The 19,279-nt window shown below is 40.5% G+C and overlaps 2 protein-coding genes across 2 annotated transcripts in view; both read left to right on the top strand.

The window, feature by feature from the left end:
- The window catches only part of si:ch211-159i8.4 (matrix-remodeling-associated protein 5), a 25,522-nt gene extending 9,499 nt beyond the window's left edge, over nucleotides 1–16,023 (top strand). Inside the window, exons 4-17 of the mRNA XM_035669268.1 lie at nucleotides 1,620–1,749; nucleotides 3,283–3,521; nucleotides 3,909–4,060; nucleotides 5,274–8,474; nucleotides 8,635–8,897; nucleotides 9,346–9,628; nucleotides 9,742–9,942; nucleotides 10,237–10,755; nucleotides 10,862–11,033; nucleotides 11,222–11,488; nucleotides 11,622–11,748; nucleotides 12,444–12,524; nucleotides 12,833–13,979; nucleotides 14,583–16,023. Of these exons, the coding sequence (XP_035525161.1) occupies nucleotides 1,620–1,749; nucleotides 3,283–3,521; nucleotides 3,909–4,060; nucleotides 5,274–8,474; nucleotides 8,635–8,897; nucleotides 9,346–9,628; nucleotides 9,742–9,942; nucleotides 10,237–10,755; nucleotides 10,862–11,033; nucleotides 11,222–11,488; nucleotides 11,622–11,748; nucleotides 12,444–12,524; nucleotides 12,833–13,979; nucleotides 14,583–15,136 (7,336 nt within the window). The 3' untranslated portion in view covers nucleotides 15,137–16,023. The remainder of the gene's footprint in view (nucleotides 1–1,619; nucleotides 1,750–3,282; nucleotides 3,522–3,908; nucleotides 4,061–5,273; nucleotides 8,475–8,634; nucleotides 8,898–9,345; nucleotides 9,629–9,741; nucleotides 9,943–10,236; nucleotides 10,756–10,861; nucleotides 11,034–11,221; nucleotides 11,489–11,621; nucleotides 11,749–12,443; nucleotides 12,525–12,832; nucleotides 13,980–14,582) is intronic.
- A 108-nt stretch (nucleotides 16,024–16,131) lies between these two features.
- Nucleotides 16,132–19,279, top strand: part of rab33a (RAB33A, member RAS oncogene family) — a 13,789-nt gene continuing 10,641 nt past the window's right edge. The window contains exon 1 of the mRNA XM_035669270.1: nucleotides 16,132–17,128. Coding sequence (XP_035525163.1) covers nucleotides 17,124–17,128 — 5 coding nt within the window. The 5' untranslated portion in view covers nucleotides 16,132–17,123. The remainder of the gene's footprint in view (nucleotides 17,129–19,279) is intronic.

Raw genomic sequence — 19,279 nt, 5'->3', positions numbered from 1 at the left:
TGAAGAGAGGTCAGTTATGCAGCAGCAAGAAGTAGTCTATGAAATTGGCCTTCTTTGCCCTTACTTTCAAGAGTGGCAACACAAACACATTTGCCCTCAGACAAGGTCAGACATGTCTAAAGGCACACTAGTTCATTTCAAGCATACTTAGTTTTGGTTCCTAGTCTGCTATGTCGTTTACTAGTGCCAATATGAATGACAATTTTCTCTCTCTTTCTATCATTTCTTGTCATCTCTTTACCATTGCTATCTAATAAAGACATAAAATGCCCCAAAAAAATGTAATGAGGTTCTATTTATTAACTGTAACCACTGATGCAAAACAAGATGGCTTCGCAAAGCTCAAGTCAATGCACATACCATGTGACTGCTAAAAACCACCAATCCAAAGTGTCTTTAATGTGATGACCATCAAATGTTTCATTGTTTCTTGAAATATATTATGTGAATGCTTGGAGCTTCTGTATGCTGAAGGAATGCAACAGCTTTCGTTATGGTATAAGAAACAGCCCTGCCAAGGTTCAAAGTTCAGTTCCCAATGGGGAAACCTACACTGAAAATATGTGCATTATGGAAAGGAAAGACACTCCGGATGAAAGTGACCACTAGATGATATATTGTGAGCTGGCTGTTTTATTGATGGCAGTGGAAAAATGCAGAATCTCCCATATGTGTTCAATTGGGTAGGGATAACTGCACCCAGGGATTGTTTTACAGTTTGGGAACTCATTGTAGGATAGTAGACTCCGTTAGACAATGCTGTGCTGATTCCTGGTGTTGGAATACCTGACTAACTCTCACACACGGAAATCTGTCAAATGCTGTCAGCAGCTGCCAATACGCAACGTGCCCCGCTGTATTCCTTTCATGAATTTCATGTCTTTGGCTCTGGCATCTACTGTTCTATACTGTACTTGGCAATCACTTTGACTCTTTGACAGTCTGTTGTGATGTGCTAAAACCTGAAGACTCCAAGAGAGGCTTTTTGATAGTTCTTTATGTTTTGCTTGACATATACAAAAATCCGGTGATTGGTTTGTGTGTTTTGCAGCATGGGTAGTTGGATTGATGGCGTTTTGCAGTGGCCTATAGTTACTGATTAACTTTATATGGACGGCGATCTTAGCGTTATTCAAATTTTACATATAAGTTAGACATTTGTTACAACAATAGCCAGAAATAGAGAACTGAGAAATAGAGAAACATCTTTCACGTTTCTTAGGACAGCTGATTTGTTTATTTCCGGTACTTCCCCATGTATACTGTACATTGATGCATGATCTATGAAGGTTTGAAGATGCAGCATGGTAACCTTGATCTGTGTTTGTGTGTGTGTGTGTGTGTGTGTGTTTCCTCTACATTTCACAAGGTGAAGTTTTAAGACATAATTGCAGGTCAAAGGTTGACTGATGTCTCTCTCTCTGTCATCCCTCTTTCCTTCTTTCTTTCCATTCTTTCCACATTTTTCCTCCTTCATCTGGAAGGTCACATTGCTCAGACAAACATGCAAGCACTGACGGCTAACTGATTTTAGTGTCCTATCCCTCTGACCCCCTTAATGTCCCTCTGTTATGCTTTCATCATAGTAACTGATCCTGTTTATTTTCTCTCCCTAACAGTTATAACAGCCTGACAGAGGTGGAAGGGTCAGAATTCAGGTCACTACGGCAACTGGAAATGCTCATGTTGCATGGCAACGACATTAACACAGTCCACCCTGGGGCATTTTACAGCCTGAGATCATTACAGGTAAAGTTTGTGTGTGTGTATCTTGGTATCTTGTAGTCTATAACGTTAGTTAATAATACTAATACTTACTCTAAATGTGTCTTCACTATTATACAGGCTTCTAGTTCCTTACTAGTTTATACAAAGATAAATAATAATACATTTGAGCCATTTAACCTAGACATTTATGCATCTTTCTCCTGACTGGAAACTCAGTTTATTGTTGCATTTTGTGCACTAGTAAACCATAGACATGAGCCCTAATGGACCTGAGAGCAAGTAGACCTGCACCCACGACTGAAATATCTGACTTAATTATGGCCCATCAAAAAGAATCAAGTCCCATACCTTCCTGGACTTTATACTAAGAACCTGTGTTTTTTCCTGTAATCTGTTAAGGTCCAATGGTTCCAGCAGATCAAAGTTAAGAGTGGTTAAATACTTAAGGTTGCTCATGTGGTGTTTTAAGTTTCTATCTCTTGTAAACCCTCTTGAGTGTTTGCATGTGTTACCTTCTCTATATCTGGCACCAAATCACCGTTGGAGCAATTAGCAAAAACAAACAGGATTAAGGCCATAGGTGGAAACTAAATTTCATTGAATTTTTGCTCTCTTTCAACTGTAACATTTATTTTCTATAAAGGGGGAGACATGCTCAACAAAGAGAAAATGATATGTGTAAATATATATAGTATATAAAAGTAGCTAAACACACCGGGGCTGGCTAACAACAAAGGAACACACAGTGTATGTACAAACAGAGCCAAATCAAATTTCCCCCCTGCCTAAACCACATTTAAGCCAGTAATTAGTTGCGCTTTGACTGCTTGACTACAAATGCATCGAGTCTTGTTGGGTCCAGATGGGTCCAATCAGAATCTAAATTTGTACTATATCAAACAGACTGAAGATCCATGCCAATACATCGGAATCAATTACATCAAGACCCAAATTGGGTTGGGTTGTACATAAGTTATAGGAAGAACAATTGTCCCCAAAGACCTCTAATATCAAAATAATGAGGATGGGATCTGTTCTGTTGCAACCTTAATTTGTTTTGGACTAATGAAGTTTAAGGTTAACTTTCTAAAGGAAAATCACACCTAGTGCAGTTTGATGACAATGACTCAGTAACAAAATATAAAATTTAAATAAAATCCATTACTCTGTGTAACATAAAAAGGGTTGTTCATGCAGCCAAACCCACTGAGCCTTCTCTGTTGCATTGCACATCTGTTCTACTATTAGCCACTTTGAGCTCATTGTTTCCTGTTAACAAGGAGTCAAATAAAATTTAAAGCATCTAGCAAGCTAAAGTTGGCAGTATCTTTTGTGAGGAGTGGGTGGACTTAACCAGAGCTAAAAGGCTGCCGAATATGGACTTACCAGCTTGCCAGAGACACATCTGCAACGTGTCTGGTAACTCTTTAGTCATAGCAACTTTATAAGCGAATTGTATATCAGGGCTGTGTCCTTCTGTCCCCTTTTTAAATAAAAGCTTATTAGTTTTAATGTTCAATAAATGTCACTAAAACACTGATTGTCTTTTTCCAGATCTTGAAGTTGAGTTACAACAAGCTAACATCGGTGAACGCTGGTCTGTTTGAAGGCCTTGTTGGTTTGATCCGTCTCCATCTGGACCACAACCTCATTGACTTTATAGAGCCATACTCCTTCTCAGGCCTGACCTCCTTGAAACTCTTGCAACTGGAAGGGAACCTCCTCAAAGAGATCCACCCTCATACCTTCATAACGGTATCACTACTGGGAAGCTTTTGGACCTCTGGACTCAAGTAAGAAATAAAAGACAAAATTTTTATCTTATTTTTGGATTTTTTCAAAAATTAAAACCACCTTTTTAAAATAAATTCGGTCATAAATTGTACTTTTAAAGTATTTATTTATATATTTGTTTAATCGTTGGTAAGTATATCTTGAATATAAGGCATAAATTGGAAACCTGTAAGACTTGTATCTGTCTTTGCATGCTTACAGGAATGTCAGTTAGAAGACACATAGATACCCCAAATTGCTTATAGATATAAAGTTGCTATGTCTGTACCTCATACTTTATAGGTAGTGCAGCATATATGTTTCCTTGACTTCTGCACAATACATTCAAAGATTAGAACCCTGCACACCAATAACTAAAGGAAATTATACAATGTTTTTTGTCTCAGACACTTACACCTGTCAGACAATCTGTTGGAGCATCTCCCTGCTGCAGCACTGAAGACAGCTTCCAGGCTTGAGCTCCTCTCTCTACATGGTAATCCCTGGACCTGTGACTGTCAACTCCACTGGTTGGTAGAATGGAGCTCCACACATGAAGGTAAGGACGTATGAATCAGTACTTCAGTGTTATTTTCTCACATTAAGCCTTTATGAAATGTGACACTATTCCTTCTTTATTTCTGTGGTACCAAAAAGGTTTTATCTAAAGGGTGGACAATGTAAAATTTAAAGCATGCATTCATTGATTTTTTTAGGAGAACAAGCTGAAACATTGACATATTATTGATATATTATTACACTGTCGATTTCTGCAGAGTTTGGTGATCATTCTTTGTGGTTTCATTATTATTAGCAACCCTTTCACATCATATGAAAACGTACCTTTAAATTATTGCTTAGTGCAGCTTCAACACTATTTCTCACAACAGAAATGGAGATGTAGAGCATGATACTGAGTAACATGACAGATGAGCTCCTGCCAAGGCAAAAACACTATGTGAAACAATATAATCTTTTAAATTAACACTATTTATTAATTAAATGAATCTGTCCAAGACAGATAACTTATACTATACTTATACTTAGTTGTAACCTATTTCTATATTGTGGATATATAGACACAAAAGTCAAAATTGCATCTCTGGGCTTCAGAGTGTTTGTGACAAGAAGCAGAACATAGTACTGCATGTCTGCCATCCAGCTTCTGCACCACATATGAAGGACATGGCTATTTTCAGAAAAGTGACTGTATTTGATCCATATGCATATGAAGAAAATTGATTAAATTGTTTACTTTTTCTTTATCCTTCTTTCTCATTCAATATTTCTCATGACACATGCTTTGTCTTGTGGTTGTCATTGTTTTGTTTTCTCGAATTATCTTTAACGCATTCCATATGTTAACTGTTTGTAGCAACAGAACAGTTGATAATCTATCATTATGTGTATGGCCTGCTTCATGTGAAAATAAGGGACTGTGACTGCCAGAACTTTATTAGCAGATGCATGAACCTTCACTGAACTCGTGTAGATAAAACTGTATCTGCATTTTCCCAAACCCCTATAATCCCAGATTTATGATTTGTTTTTCTCCTTTTCTCCTGACTTTTTCTCCCCTCTTTTTCCTATGTCCAATCTTAATTAATTCCTTACTTTTTCCTTTACTCTGTCTTTATGTACTTACTCTAACTGCCCTTTCCATCTTAACCTTTCACCTCCATGGTCTCTTCTTCTAATTCCTTGGATTTTTTCCATCGTTCCTTGTCCTCTTGCCTTTTTATCTCTCCCTCTCTTCCTCTCTTTTTCTCCAGGCATAATAAAGTGCAAGAAGGAACGTGGCACGAGTGAGACTTGCCCCCAGTGCTCCTCTCCTCAAACCCTGAATGGGACCCTTTTGCTTGGACTGACACCAGAGAAGCTTACCTGTGAACGGCCAGATCTCCGCTCCCCCCTGAAACAATGGGACAATCCTGTGTGGTCTGAATCGGAAGCAGAGCCTGACCTCCCATATACCCGTGACTTTGAAAAGCCTTTAGGCCATCTGACAATTGTTCTCTCCGACAGCCATGGAAACAGTGCTCATGTGGCATGTAAAGTGCGCCACCCTAGAGACAGTTCACCCATGATTTGGACGGTAAATCCACTCTTACCTGGGGAGTTATCTGTCAATGTCTCACTGGTGACTGTCCTTGAGTGTGAAATTGACCGAGAGACACTGCAAAATCTGTGGCAATTGGTTGCATATTACTATGAAAGCCCTGCTATCTTGGAGAGAGGCCAACAGAGAGGAAATGCAAGCAGGGTCACCTATCAATATTCCCAAGCTATAAATGAAAATTCCCCATATTTCACTGATTTAAAAGGGTATTTGGTAGCAGAACCCACATGGCTGCTTCAACCCAGAGTCACTTTGAGACTCAACAGACAGCAGACAACAACGAAGAAACTGGTGATGGATTTCACTACTGTAATTACCAAGCACATAAACAGCCATAGAGGGCAAGAAGATGACAATGACCTGGCCATTTCCTGGGCTCTAATTCGCAGAGGGACAACAGGACGGGTTCAGACTGCTCTCGACGGTTCAAAGGTTCACTTGGAGTGCAAAGTTGTCACTTCTGATCCGGAGGTGAAAATGGAGTGGATGCTTCCAGATTTGTCCATTGTGGAAGATGCAACTGATAAGATTGAAATTTCTGAAAGAGGAGAACTTGTGATTTTAAATGCCACACTGTCTGACTCAGGTCTTTACCACTGTATGGTCAGAACCAAAGCCGGTGTGGACTTGATGCCTTTAAGGCTCACCATAAAAGAGCGCTCACTCAGCCCCACTGCTTTCAATGGGCAGAAAATTGTAGTTGAAAAGGGACGCTCATTTTCTCTCCCATGTGAGGTGACCTCAGTCCAGCCAAGTCAAACTATGTGGTACCTACCCAAAAACCAAATTCTTCTACCCACACAACAGACAAGACGAGCAGAAGTTATGGAAAATGGGACGTTGGTGGTTAGGAGGTTGACACAAGAAGATGCAGGGGAATACAGCTGCTTGGCCTCTAATCTCTATGGAGTTGACATGCTATCACACATGGTGGAAGTCACAGGAGAAAATGCTTCTGATAAGTCCAAAGTACAGACTGAGAGAGATCAGCAGATCTTGCCAGTTGGCGTGGAGGAAGGAGAAGGTTCAGGAGGAGATTACCAGGAAATTATACGTCCTTTTGCTACGCAGATCCCGAAAAAGGTAGGAACACAGCAAAGAAATCCTAATGGGTTTTCAAAAAGGATAAGAATGAAAGATTCAAAGAGAAAACCCAATAAATCTGTTAAGGAATTAGATCCAAATCGTTGGGCAGAGATATTGGCTAAAGCTAAGGCAAAACCACTGCCCACAAAGCAGTCATTACCAGAGCCCATCACTGTAACTGTCCAAACAAGAACGTCCAAACCTACTACTACAACTGTGACTACAATTGGTATTACTCCAAACAATTTACCCCCTACTACTACCCCTCTTGATATTAGAATACAGCCAACAAACTTTCAAATCAATACAAAAGCTAAGACTGAAGCCTATTCTACAGAGAAGAAATCAAATAATAGAAAAGACTCATCGGATACATCGGAAAATCAGCCACAAGTTTTACAACCTCTGCCTCCCAAAAGTACAAAACCAACCTCGCACCATGTTGGTGAGATCGCAGAAAAAGCAGACATTGTCACAGACCCTCCTGCTGTTGTAACTCCTCAGTTGGTCGATCGGTCTGAAAATAAGCACTCTGGAGAGGGGAGAAGGAACTACAAACTTGTTCCTGGTCAGTCTAACAGGAGAAGGCCGCCTTATAGACGTAGAAAACCGTCACTCACAAGAGCTCGTCCGCACGTACACCCCTTCTACCATTCATCAAACAAGCTGCAAACAACTATTCCCCCAACAACCACCACAACTCCAACAACCACCACCACTCCAACAACAACCACCACTCCAACAACAACAACCACAACTACAACTACTACTACTACTACTACTACTACTACCACTACTACTGCAACAACACCTATTCCAACAACAGCAGAAAACTATGAAAACTTATCTGCTGAGTATCAGACTGAGGAAGATGAAGGCGAATACAATGAAGAATATAATTACAAGGATAGTGATAGTTTGGATGCCAGGGAAGATTTAAGCAGTGAAACATCCCATACCACCAATGATCTTGACAGTAACCTTACAACATTCCCACCAGCTAGAGAAAAAGATCCCCATGTAGGTAGCTTTCCAGGTAGACAGAATGTATCTAATCCAAAGATGATTGTCACTCCAAAGCTAGATAGTACCCCGAATCCAACTGAAAGGACTGTTAAAGAAAAGGAGGAAACTGTAAAACTGGAAAAATCTGAGAGTCAGAGGGTTGAGATCAGAAAGCAAACTGAAGAAAAGGGCAGAGACCATAAAAATGTTGCAGGAGAAAGGGACAGGGAGGTAATGACAACAATGGAAGAGCAAGAAAACATAGAGGAATCTAAAAAGAAGTGGGTTACACAGAGCAACAATGCACAGGATAGCATCCGATTAACAACACAAAATAGACCAAGAACTAACATCCGACCGACACTAGAACAAAATACACCAACCCAAGCAAAAATTTCATCTGCCAAGGTCCTTACATCAAATTCAACAAGAGGCAGAACAAGAGAAGAGGTCACACGGAAAGAGGATAAAGAGCCAAACAAGCCAAAGGCAATGCCTGAGATCTACAGTTTCCCAATAATGGAACCAGTTCATCCCTGGCTCCATCAGAACAAACAGGGAGGGGGGCAAACTACTACTTCAAGGACAACACATACAAACCAAGACAGAAATACAGGAAGACGAGGTGAAGTGAATCCAGGCAGGCATTCCCAGCCTCCAAGAGTTCCCCCAACCTCCCGCTGGCCTTCACACAATTATCATCATTATTATCCCCTCTACCCCTCCTGGCCAGGTCAAAGGTCATTTCCTCATCCAAGGCATGGTAAATGAAGCTGCTGTGTAATGATTACATTATTTTTAATTGGGTGTCATGACAAAATGTGACAATAGCAAAGATACAATGTTGGCTTAGTGTTATGATATGTCACTCTTATCCTAATTAGAATGTATGGATATGTATTTCATCAAATGTTTGCTTCTAGGTCCTGGGTCACACCCTTTGCCCACACACAGACCTTGGCCTCTTCCCCACCCGTGGGCTCAAAACCCACTTGTCACCAACCGCCCTGAGATCACAGCTGAAACAGTGAAGCCCACACCGACAGTTTCTGGAACAACAGGAAACTCCAGATTTACACTCTCTAATCCCCACATGTCACATCATCATCTAAATCATCATGTGGATGCCAGGACCCAAACCAGAGATCAACTGTTTCTATCAAGGCTGAGGAACAGATACAGACAGGTATGATGGGGGGAGTTACGGTCGGTATGCAGTATGTGATAAATCTAATTGTGTATGTGCTTTAATTTGCCTTTCAGTGTGTAACCTATGATTTTAACTTGCTATTTCACGGCAGCCATTTTGACCATATGTGTAATTAATAACGTTAATAATGGCTGAACTCTGTTTAGCTTTACCAGTGCCCTTCTATTTTGCATGCTGGCTGTTTGGCTGTCTGGCTGTTGTTAATGGTATTAATGACACCTGTGTTTTTCCTGCTATTACAAAATATATGCTTTGATAAAGGCACATTCGCACCCACAGTACCAGCATACTCTAGTGTGATCAATAGCCTTTTCACACGATGATGAACCTCATATTCAAGTCATTCCATTCCAGATATGGGATTTAATTCAGGCAAATTGGTTCATACCATAATAATTGATCATTCTGGTTTTGATTTTTGCAGGCACAGCTTGACCGCATTGCTCAGCTAGGAAAGATAGTGACGCCGAAACCTCACACGGGCTACCACAATCCTCCATCCCCCATCACACCTAAACCCGACTCATCAATGTATAGACCCTACACCCCTAAACCACCAGCACCCACTGCTTCTTATATGTACACTATGCAACCTCCGAAGTCCGCTAAACCTTCATCATCATCATCCTCTGGTTTCATCCCAACCCCTTATCCTTACCACCCCATTACCCCTGGAGTTCTGTATGAAGGTCGATGGCCTGTTGGGGGTAGGTACACTTTTGATAGAAGTAATGTATCTATAATGGAAAATTAGCAGCATATTTTAATATATTTAAATCAGTAATACATTTTTTTTTGCTGTTTATATGTATCTTTGTAGCAGGACGAATCAGCTCGCGGCGGCCCACAGCTGCACCTCCTTTCCCATGGGTGTTGGGAGCTAAAAATGGTGGGGCGAAACCCCATATTACTACGGTAACCACAGCTAGTGTGTCAGTACTGGCAGAGAGTGATGTGTTCCTATCCTGCAAAGCAACAGGGAATCCTGAACCCAACATCGCATGGACCAAAGTTTCCACAGGTAAGCGAGGGATAAAAAAAATTGAGAAAGACGGAAGGAATTAAGGACAACAAGCAAATAATACAACATAGGAAAATTAGACATTTCAAGGGAAAATGATTGCAGTTTATGTATCACTGAGCTCATTTATCTCATTGGCCCCAAGTCAGATCTGCCTGTAGCTGTGTCTGTTTTTATACCATCAGGGGGGATGTCAGAGAGGTTTTAAAATGTGGCATAGTCAGTTATGAAAAATAATAAAATTCAGAATTTTGCCTTCTCATTATCTCCTTATCCTTTCTAATCCCTTCTCAGGTGCCACCATACCAGCCAACACCAAGCATGGTTCCCGTTTTGAAGTCTTAAAAAATGGAACTTTTGTCATTAAAAACATCCAGCTTCAGGACAGAGGCCAGTATCTCTGCACGGCCCAGAACAGGTTTGGATCAGATCGCATGGTCATCACCTTAGCTGTCCAGACCGAGGCACCCAAGATCCAGCCGCCTAAGTCCACAGAGATAGCAGTCTACTTAGGGAAAAGTGTGACTCTTGACTGCTTTGCTTCAGGTAAACCACCTGCCCAAATTTCCTGGATTCTTCCAGACAGGACGTTTGTGCGTGAAGTTGGGACTGTTCACACTCTCCTCTCTCCGATGTCTCTGCTTCAAAATGGAACCCTGCAAATTCACTCTCCAAATTTTTCCAGCAAAGGGGACTATAAATGCATTGCAAGCAATGCAGCAGGTGCTGATACAATTACTTATCATCTCCATGTGGCAGCGCTCCCTCCCAGCATCAGTGAAGGAACAACGGAGACTGTGATCATTCAGCCAGGTATGGTACAGAAATTTAAAAGAACTTTACATAACAGAAACTGTTCATCATTATATGGCTGGTCGCAATGTCAGAATGAATAATTAATAAAATAACATTTAACCAGGCAGGAGTGTGTATGTCCACTGCTCTGTGAAGGGCGAACCAGTGCCCGCTCAGAAATGGACACTCCCAGCAGGCGTCCATGTCAAGCCATCCCAGTTTCTTGGACGCAGGCTGTTTGTCTTCCCCAATGGGACGTTGTATGTGAAGAATGTTTCGCCAGCTGATGCTGGAAGGTATGAAATACAATTTCTTTTTTTTCATATGATTCAGTGTTTAACCAGTGTCTATGCACTGGTTAAATGTTTGGTTGAATATGTGTAATTACTCTATCATAAGCCATGTTTTTGGTTTTAGTTGACCTACCTAGCAAAATCTGAATGTGTTCTTAATTGCTTAAGCAAGTTAAATAATCCTTCCACAGGTATGAGTGTATGGCCGCCAATGCTGTGGGCATGGCCAAAAGAACCGTCCTGCTGGAGGTGAGGGCAGATTCCTTCTCCATCTCCCGCCAGCCTCCTGCTCCTCTCCCTGTCCCTCCAACCCATCATCATGGTGTGCCATCCCGCCAGCACTCTGTCTCAGCTATGTACGGTTCAGCTGTCTACCTTCACTGTCCAGAGTCTACTGGATCCAAAAGAGGGACCATCTGGCAGCTACCCTCCAAGACCATTATGGAACATCAATATAGGTAACTTCCTTTGTAAATTCATGAATTAGTACATGACTGACCAATTTTTAATACAATAAAAGGTTTTAGTTTGAATTAAACTTCAGTGACTGCTTTAATCTCAACCTCATTTCTCTCCCCCATCTGCCTACAGTCCGGAGAGACCAATTAAAGTCTTCCGTAATGGGACTCTCAGGATCCTTCAGCTAACAGAGCTGGATGGCGGAAATTATCTGTGTGTCTTTCAGCGACCCAATGGGGAGGACATGGAGCTCTTCCAGGTATGAACGGGACAGATAACGACATCAGGCAGGTTCATTTTGCTGCCAACTCTTTTCCATTAGTCTACGTTTCCTTCCTGAAGAACACTCTTTGTTCATTCAAGAATCCCTGCCTTGTTGTAAAGATGTCTTTATACCTTCCTTCAACAATCAAAGAAGTGGTCTGTTCTCACAGTCTGTATTGGACTGGCAAAAGCTGCAATCGCAGGTCATTCAGCGATCAATACCTGACTAAAGTCTGTCTCTGTATTGTCCAAGCTTCCACTGCAACTTTCTTTCACATTAAAGTTCCAGTGTGTAACATTTAGGAGGATCAATTGGTAGAAATTGAATATAATATCAATAGGCATGTTTTCGTTAGTGTATAATAACCTAAATATAGAAAACGTTATGTTTTGTTGCCTTAGAATGAGCCATCTTTGATGCTTCAGGTCACCTTTCATAGAGTCTGCCATGTTGAACCGCCATGTTTCATATAGTAGCCCAGAAGGGACAAACCAAGCACTTGCTCTAGAGAGGGGCTTTCACACATTTTCCAACCACCATAGTTTCTCTTTCGTGCTTGCAAATGGAGGTTGAAGTGAGAGAGTCACGATCTGCAATTACACAGCTAGATGTTATTAAATCCTACACATTGGACCTTTAAAAGTATTTTCTGTATGTGCTCATATTTCTTCATGTCTTTGCTTTATCAGGTAGAGGTGTTAATGACCCCTCCCAGAATCGAACATGTGAGGGCTGCACAGGCCAGGGTCACGTTTGGAGAAAATTTCCAGGTAAATATGGGGAGCCAGCTTTTCAATATCAGCTGTATTGGCTAGTTAGTAAGTGGTCATAGATAATGGATGGAGGAATGGATCTTAAAGCATCACAAATAGATTGTTTTTGCTCACTTGAGGGCAGCAGAACAAGCTGTCAACACAACATTGACATATAGTTGCCTATTTACAAAATATTATCATTCAGTTGGAGTTTCAGCACTACTGACATCATCACTGAGACAAATGAAAAAATGGCATATGGCAAACATTAAAATCACCCTTAACCAATAAGGTCTTTATTCACTCCTTTGTATCCTTTTAAGGTGGACTGTGTTGCAACAGGCCTCCCTGATCCAGAAGTTTCCTGGAGTCTCCCGGATGGAACTCTGATCAACAATGCCCTTCAGTCGGACGACAGCGGCCTTCGCAACCGCCGCTATGTTATTTTTGGCAATGGAACTTTATTTCTCCAACAAATGGCCAAAAAAGACGAGGGTGACTACACTTGTTTTGCCAAAAACAAACTGGGCAAGGATGAAAAAAAAGTGAGCGTCAAAGTGGGACCAAATGCTCCAAAAATTAAATTAAAAACACAATCACTGCTGATGGCAAAGATAGGAGAATCAGCTAAATTGAGTTGTCAGGCAACAGGTGAACCTACACCAAAAATCATGTGGATCTCACCAAGAAATGATGTGATATCAATGTCATCAGAAAAATTTCAGATCATGGACGATGGGATGTTAGTGGTGAAAAAAGTAAGACTGGCTGACGAAGGGAAATATGCATGTGTGGCACGAAATTCTGCTGGTGATGATGTTAAAAACATGAAACTTGAAGTTGAACCCCAGGAACCCTTTATCAATGGTATGAAAGGGAAGAGCACCACAAAGGTTTTGGCTATTTCCTACCAAACAGCGCTCCTGGATTGCAGAGTGGAAGGAAAACCTGAACCAAGAGTCTGGTGGGTTTCTCCTTATGGTCACTCCCTACCAACACCCTACTTGGGCGGTCGCTTCCAAGTCCACCGGAACGGGAGCTTGGAGCTGAGAGGGGTGAGAAAAACAGATGAAGGGAGATACATGTGTCTGGCTAAAAATAGTCTGGGTGAAGCCTCACTTTTGGTTGAATTAGACGTGGCATCAGTAGCTGAGAAACCAAGTTTTGCTGTTCCCAATATTGAAATCTTACCAATAAAGCAAGACGGTGGACTATTAAGCCTGCAGTGCCCCGCTCGTGGTAAACCCAACCCAGAGTTTGCATGGCTTCTACCCAATGGGACAATGTTAATACCTGGTGCAAGACTCCAACGCTTTATACATCATCTGGGTAATGGAACTCTACAGATCTCTCAACCGGTTGCAAGTGATAAGGGAGTCTACCGGTGCCTAGCAAAAAATGTTGCAGGACAAGCCGAGAAACGTTATTCACTGGAGGCGGGCAGAAAGCCATTGATCAGAGGATCTACAGGTATGTTTTTTCATCTCAAATTCGTGACGCAGAAGTCTCCTTAGTTTGGTCAAAAAAGAGACAATGGCCCGGCTGTGGTAAGGCATAAATGTTTGTTTGAGTTGTAATAAACCCTTGAACTTCACATTCAAGAGCCAACCAAAGAAAAGCTAAATCCTACTGATTCAATAATTGATACATTACGTTGCAGTCAATGAAAGCCAGAGACAAGGACTTCCCTCAATACAAAATGTTTTATTGATTAAGATACAGACAAACAAGCAACAGGGTTAGGGTCAGTAAGGGATTAGGGTAAGGTTTAGGTGTAGGGTTAGGGCTAGTGTGTGGTAAGGTGTCTCACCACACACACGTGCCTGTGCCCTATTCACACATACTGCAAGAAATTATGAAGAAAAGAAGAAAAATGTGATCAGTTTACAGAATCGATTAAAACTTCACCCCAAGGCACCAGTTCAACTGGACTAAACAACTCAGGTTAGACAATGCCCTAAAGGTATATTAAGAATAAATGAGAAGTCTGTCCATTATTTATTGCATTGTATTTTTGTTGTAGCAATTATTTTTGCATAAAATATACTTACTGTTACAATTTCACTTTTCCAGGTGGGATGAAGATCACTTACGGCCTCAATCTCAACTTGCCCTGCACTGTGGATGGTTGGCCACAGCCATCAGTCACATGGACCCTACCTAATGGTCTTGTTTTGGACAAACCCCAAACCATTAGCCGGGTATCTTTTCTTGCCAATGGGACTCTCCAAGTCAGGCACGTCGCCACCTTTGACAAAGGAACCTACGTCTGTAAAGCCTCCAACTCTTTTGGCTCATCTACACTATCCTACCCAGTTGCAGTGATGGTTTTCCCACCACGCATCACCAGTACACTGACCTCAATAACAAGGGTCAGCCGGGGATCACCAGTGACATTAAACTGTGTTGCAACTGGTATTCCTAAGCCGGATATTTCATGGACGCTGCCTGGACGCACAACGCTGGTTCCACACAGCCGGTTCACAGTGCAGGGGGGGATTCATATGACAGAGGAGGGCAGTCTGGTCATACAGAACCCTGTACTCATGAACTCTGGCATTTACAAATGCAACGCTAAAAACGCACTCGGCACAGACTTTAAATCTACTTACTTACAAGTTGTCTGAGTAATTATAATTATTACATGGGAAAATCTCAACAGAATTAAGAATGGACAGAGGTTTTTCCATGAAGATCTGAATATACTGCATAATAGAAAAACTCTGGAGAGAGACTTAAAACTACCTGACTGTTGGCTTGAGATACCTTGCAAAGCAGTTTCCGCTGAACAATGAAGTTTCAAATATAGATTTCACAGTTAACATTCATCTTTTGTGATTTTTAACTGTAGTATTTTGTTTATTGGTGCAAATGTTGCAAGCATCTTTTAAGCCTACATTTTGGATCAAACATGTCTTTGCAGCCTTACCCCATTGATTCAATTTCACATTCCTCATACAGAATCGTAGTTTGTAACATTTGACCTTGCAGTGCAATTTTATTTTAACTTGACACAGCTTGTTCTGCAACTGAAATAACTTAAGACTCCTCTCTCGTCAGGGATATATCAACAGTAAATGTAAGTGTACCCCTTATATGACGATTGTCTATGTGTTGGTAGGATTATAATTTACAGTGATTTCAGCTGTACATGGCAAATATTCAGTTGCTCACATTACGAAATAGACAACAAACACCTTAGAGACTTTTCTCTGTGAACTTAATTTCGTCAGCAAGTAATGAGTAGTGGAATGGGTATATCATTGACTATTCATGTTTATAAAGTGCCATATTTTATGAACTTGGTGAGCAGTAACTCTTTTCTATGAGGATACAAATACACCCTATTGCTGCTCTACAGTGTGTATCAGCGAACGTATGTATCAATGTCATTTATTCATGTTTAATGGCGGGAACATAATGGCTCATAATAGCTACATTGTTGGCTTACAGTAGCTGTTAAAACAAAGGTGCACATAAAAAATATGTGAGTATATAATTTATAAGTAAAAAATAAAACATACATGTATGTATTGTTTGTTATCAGTCAGTTGCCTGATTTTATATTCACAAATTTTACATTTAAGCTGCTTTATCTCAGCTGTTAAGGCCTGGTCACGTCAGCATTTAATACAGAAAAATTTCCTTGTGAAGTCAGTTCATTCTGATGCAATCCTGCAATGAGTAAATTTTCTTATGGTCACAGGGCCACAAAATTGCACCATGGCAAGCTGGAGGGTCCAAAACGGTGGACACTATCATAGCTTAACTGTCTTGTCAGCTATAACACAGAGGGACTTGATTTCTTATTTCATCCATTCATATTCCTCTTAAAGCTGGAGTGGCAGCTGCTGTCTGGTCAGTTTATCAAGTGGCATGATGGCAGCAAAGAAGCCATGACCAATATTTGTTTAAGTCAGATAAGGAAATCCCAAATTAAAAAAGTTTGGAGGATGACAATGATGAATGATTTCAACCCTAACCCTACTGTATTGTAGCAGACATGCTTGTAGTACCACAATCACTAATGAAAGTGTGAAACCAGGACAGTCTTTTGGCGTGTGTGTGCAAGCATCCAAATGTGTGTGTATGTAAATGCATGCTATATTTCACTGCTGGTTTGTGTTCACCAGAATGTGAATGTCCCACTGAGACTTGCTTCCAGACAAACAGGCCTTTGAATGAGGAAGAAGGGTGCTTTGTCAGACACAAGCGTTAGGATTGTTCCATACAGCGAGAGTGTGTGCGTGTTTGTTATGTGTGTGTGTGTGTGTGTGTGTGAAAGCGATTATGTGTGTCTCTTTGAGAGAAAGAGTGTATGTCTGTGAGGAAGAGATTGTGTGTGAGGGATTGTTTGAGACAGAGAGTGGCGTGGCTGTGTGTATGTGTGTTTTGTGTGTGTGTGTGTGTGTGTAAGAGAGACATTGACTTAGAGAGGAAAAACAGTACAAGTGTTTGGTATTTCTGTCTGCATTTCAGTCTGATATCAACAGACAGGGAGTGTGTGTACGCGTGCATTCTGTATGTGTGTTTTGTGTTTTTTTCTGCTGCTGTTGGTCAAAATGGAAGCAAAGCAGCTCAAACACACGACAGCATCTCGCACAGCTACAGTTCATGCGGTGAGTGACACTGATTTCCTTTATTTCTTGCATTTTGTTTCATACCTCCACACATACCTCCATATAGCTTTTTTTCTTTTTAAAATCTGTTCACATGGAAATTTTAGACATTTCCAGTAATCAGAAATTAACATACTGGATGGAATCTGCACCACTGAAAGACTGGAAGCTAATTGTGAGCATTAAGAGAGAGATCACTGGGAGAAACATGGGTCTATACTATGGTTATAATATTATTTTTTCATGCGGTGTGGCTCTAAAGACTGCAATTTAATTCAGTTTGTCTACAACTTTGGTCCAGACTGAAATATTACTATGAAATGGTGCAGATATTAGTGATCCACAGAGGATGCATACTAATGACTTTGATTATCCTTTCACTTTAACTGTCATCAGGGAGTCATGAGCTTGACATTTTTGTTTCTTCTGTCTTTACAACAGCAGCCATTTTGACATGAAATAGTCGGGTAAACACAGATGTTACTAATGATAGTGATTGGTCCCATTCCATTCATGTCAAATGGAGTCAGGGTGCTGCTATTGTGCATGTTGTCTCACTGGAAAGGCTCTGATACACTAAATGGAACAGAACCATAGTAATTATCATTGGTAACACCTGTGTTTACCCTACTATTACCTGTGTTTACCCTACTATTTCATGTCTATACGGCTGCTGTGAAGATTGCCATTTGGTAGATGTACCCCTGAGAAAGAATTGTAACAACATTAATGATCTGCTGACCTTTCATCAAAAATTTCTGTCCAATGTTTATGTTTATGTATTTACCAAATTACCAAATAATTAGTAAATATTAGCATGCTAACATGCTAATCTAAAATGCTGAACATGCATTATACCTGCAAAAAAACATCAGCCTCAAAGAGCAGCTGGCACAGCTATAGACTCTGAGTCAAGATGGAGATTAAATGACTTTGTGCTGCTGTTACAACCAATCATAACTCATAATTCATAAATAAAATATGCCACCAATTTCATCTTAAAAACTTCCAAATCTGGATGCAAAATTCCTGTTTATAGCTGTCTTTGAGTGGCAGACATAATGAGTTCATTATGCATGCCAAGACTGGAAAAAAATCTCCCTGCTGAGGAGCCTTTGAGCAAGACACCCTGTTAGAACCAACTCAGCTGTTCAGTAACTTGAAATGGAAAAAAAAATCACTAATTACAATACAAACTAAGCTAGGTGTGCTTCTACAGAGAGGCTGAGCTCAAGTTGTCATTTTACATCTACTCAGCACAACCTAACCTAAAATGTTATGTGTTAGCTCTATGCTGTTTGTCCTCTAGTTCTGGATATCTTATACCCAGCAGCCCTCTCTGTAGCCAGGCAGGCGAACTGGTATTGATTCTGCATCATAACACCTGCTTGGTGTGAAAAATAAGAATGGAAAATAACAAATCATATTGGTAAACTGTGTGAGAAGCTCCTCGGCTGTTATATGTTAAAAAACAGCATTATGTATTTTGTATTGACTGAAAGAGTATACTGAGTATTGTCTTGGAAATTACTTCATTAAAAGGCAATTAAAAAAGGATTTTGGATTAATTTTGGGATTAATTCTTTGTACCTTTACGGACAAACTAATCAGCTCTGGAGCCTGGTGAGGATCTGTTGCATTAAGGCCATGTTGGTTTATGGAATGTGATAATATGACCAGCTGATCAGATCACATGACTAGATAGTGTGAGAAAATCTGTTTCACTTTCTCTCTCTGTTAAACCCCCCCACTGACAGTTAGACCCACAGTGTTTTTAGTATCAGTATTTCAGCTGCGTTATATTTACAACTTCTTTGGATGAAATGTTTATCGTTATCTGGAATCACACTCGTCTATTGGTAGGTGATTAGAAAGGTTTCAGGAGCATCAGTCCAGAACTACTGATGCATCAGTTTTGCACCACTTATATGGATAAAATAAACTCACAGTACAGCCTGCTAATGAAACAATAAACAATACCATCTCCTATGTTACCACTATAAAAATTAGAATGCTGTTACTTTATCTGTGACTCATAATAGCATCCTTATAATGACATGTAGGTATTTATGTCACTAGTAATGTCATAAAGTAATGGTGGAACATGTATTCAGATCCTTTACTTAAGTAAAAACACCAATATAACAATGT

Source organism: Morone saxatilis, unplaced genomic scaffold (genome assembly GCF_004916995.1).
Source record: "Morone saxatilis isolate NCDOM2014 unplaced genomic scaffold, NCSU_SB_2.0 Contig22, whole genome shotgun sequence".
Lineage (NCBI taxonomy): Eukaryota > Metazoa > Chordata > Actinopteri > Moronidae > Morone > Morone saxatilis.
Note: the sequence above shows the minus strand (reverse complement) of the source record. Positions and strands in the feature narration are given on the sequence as shown.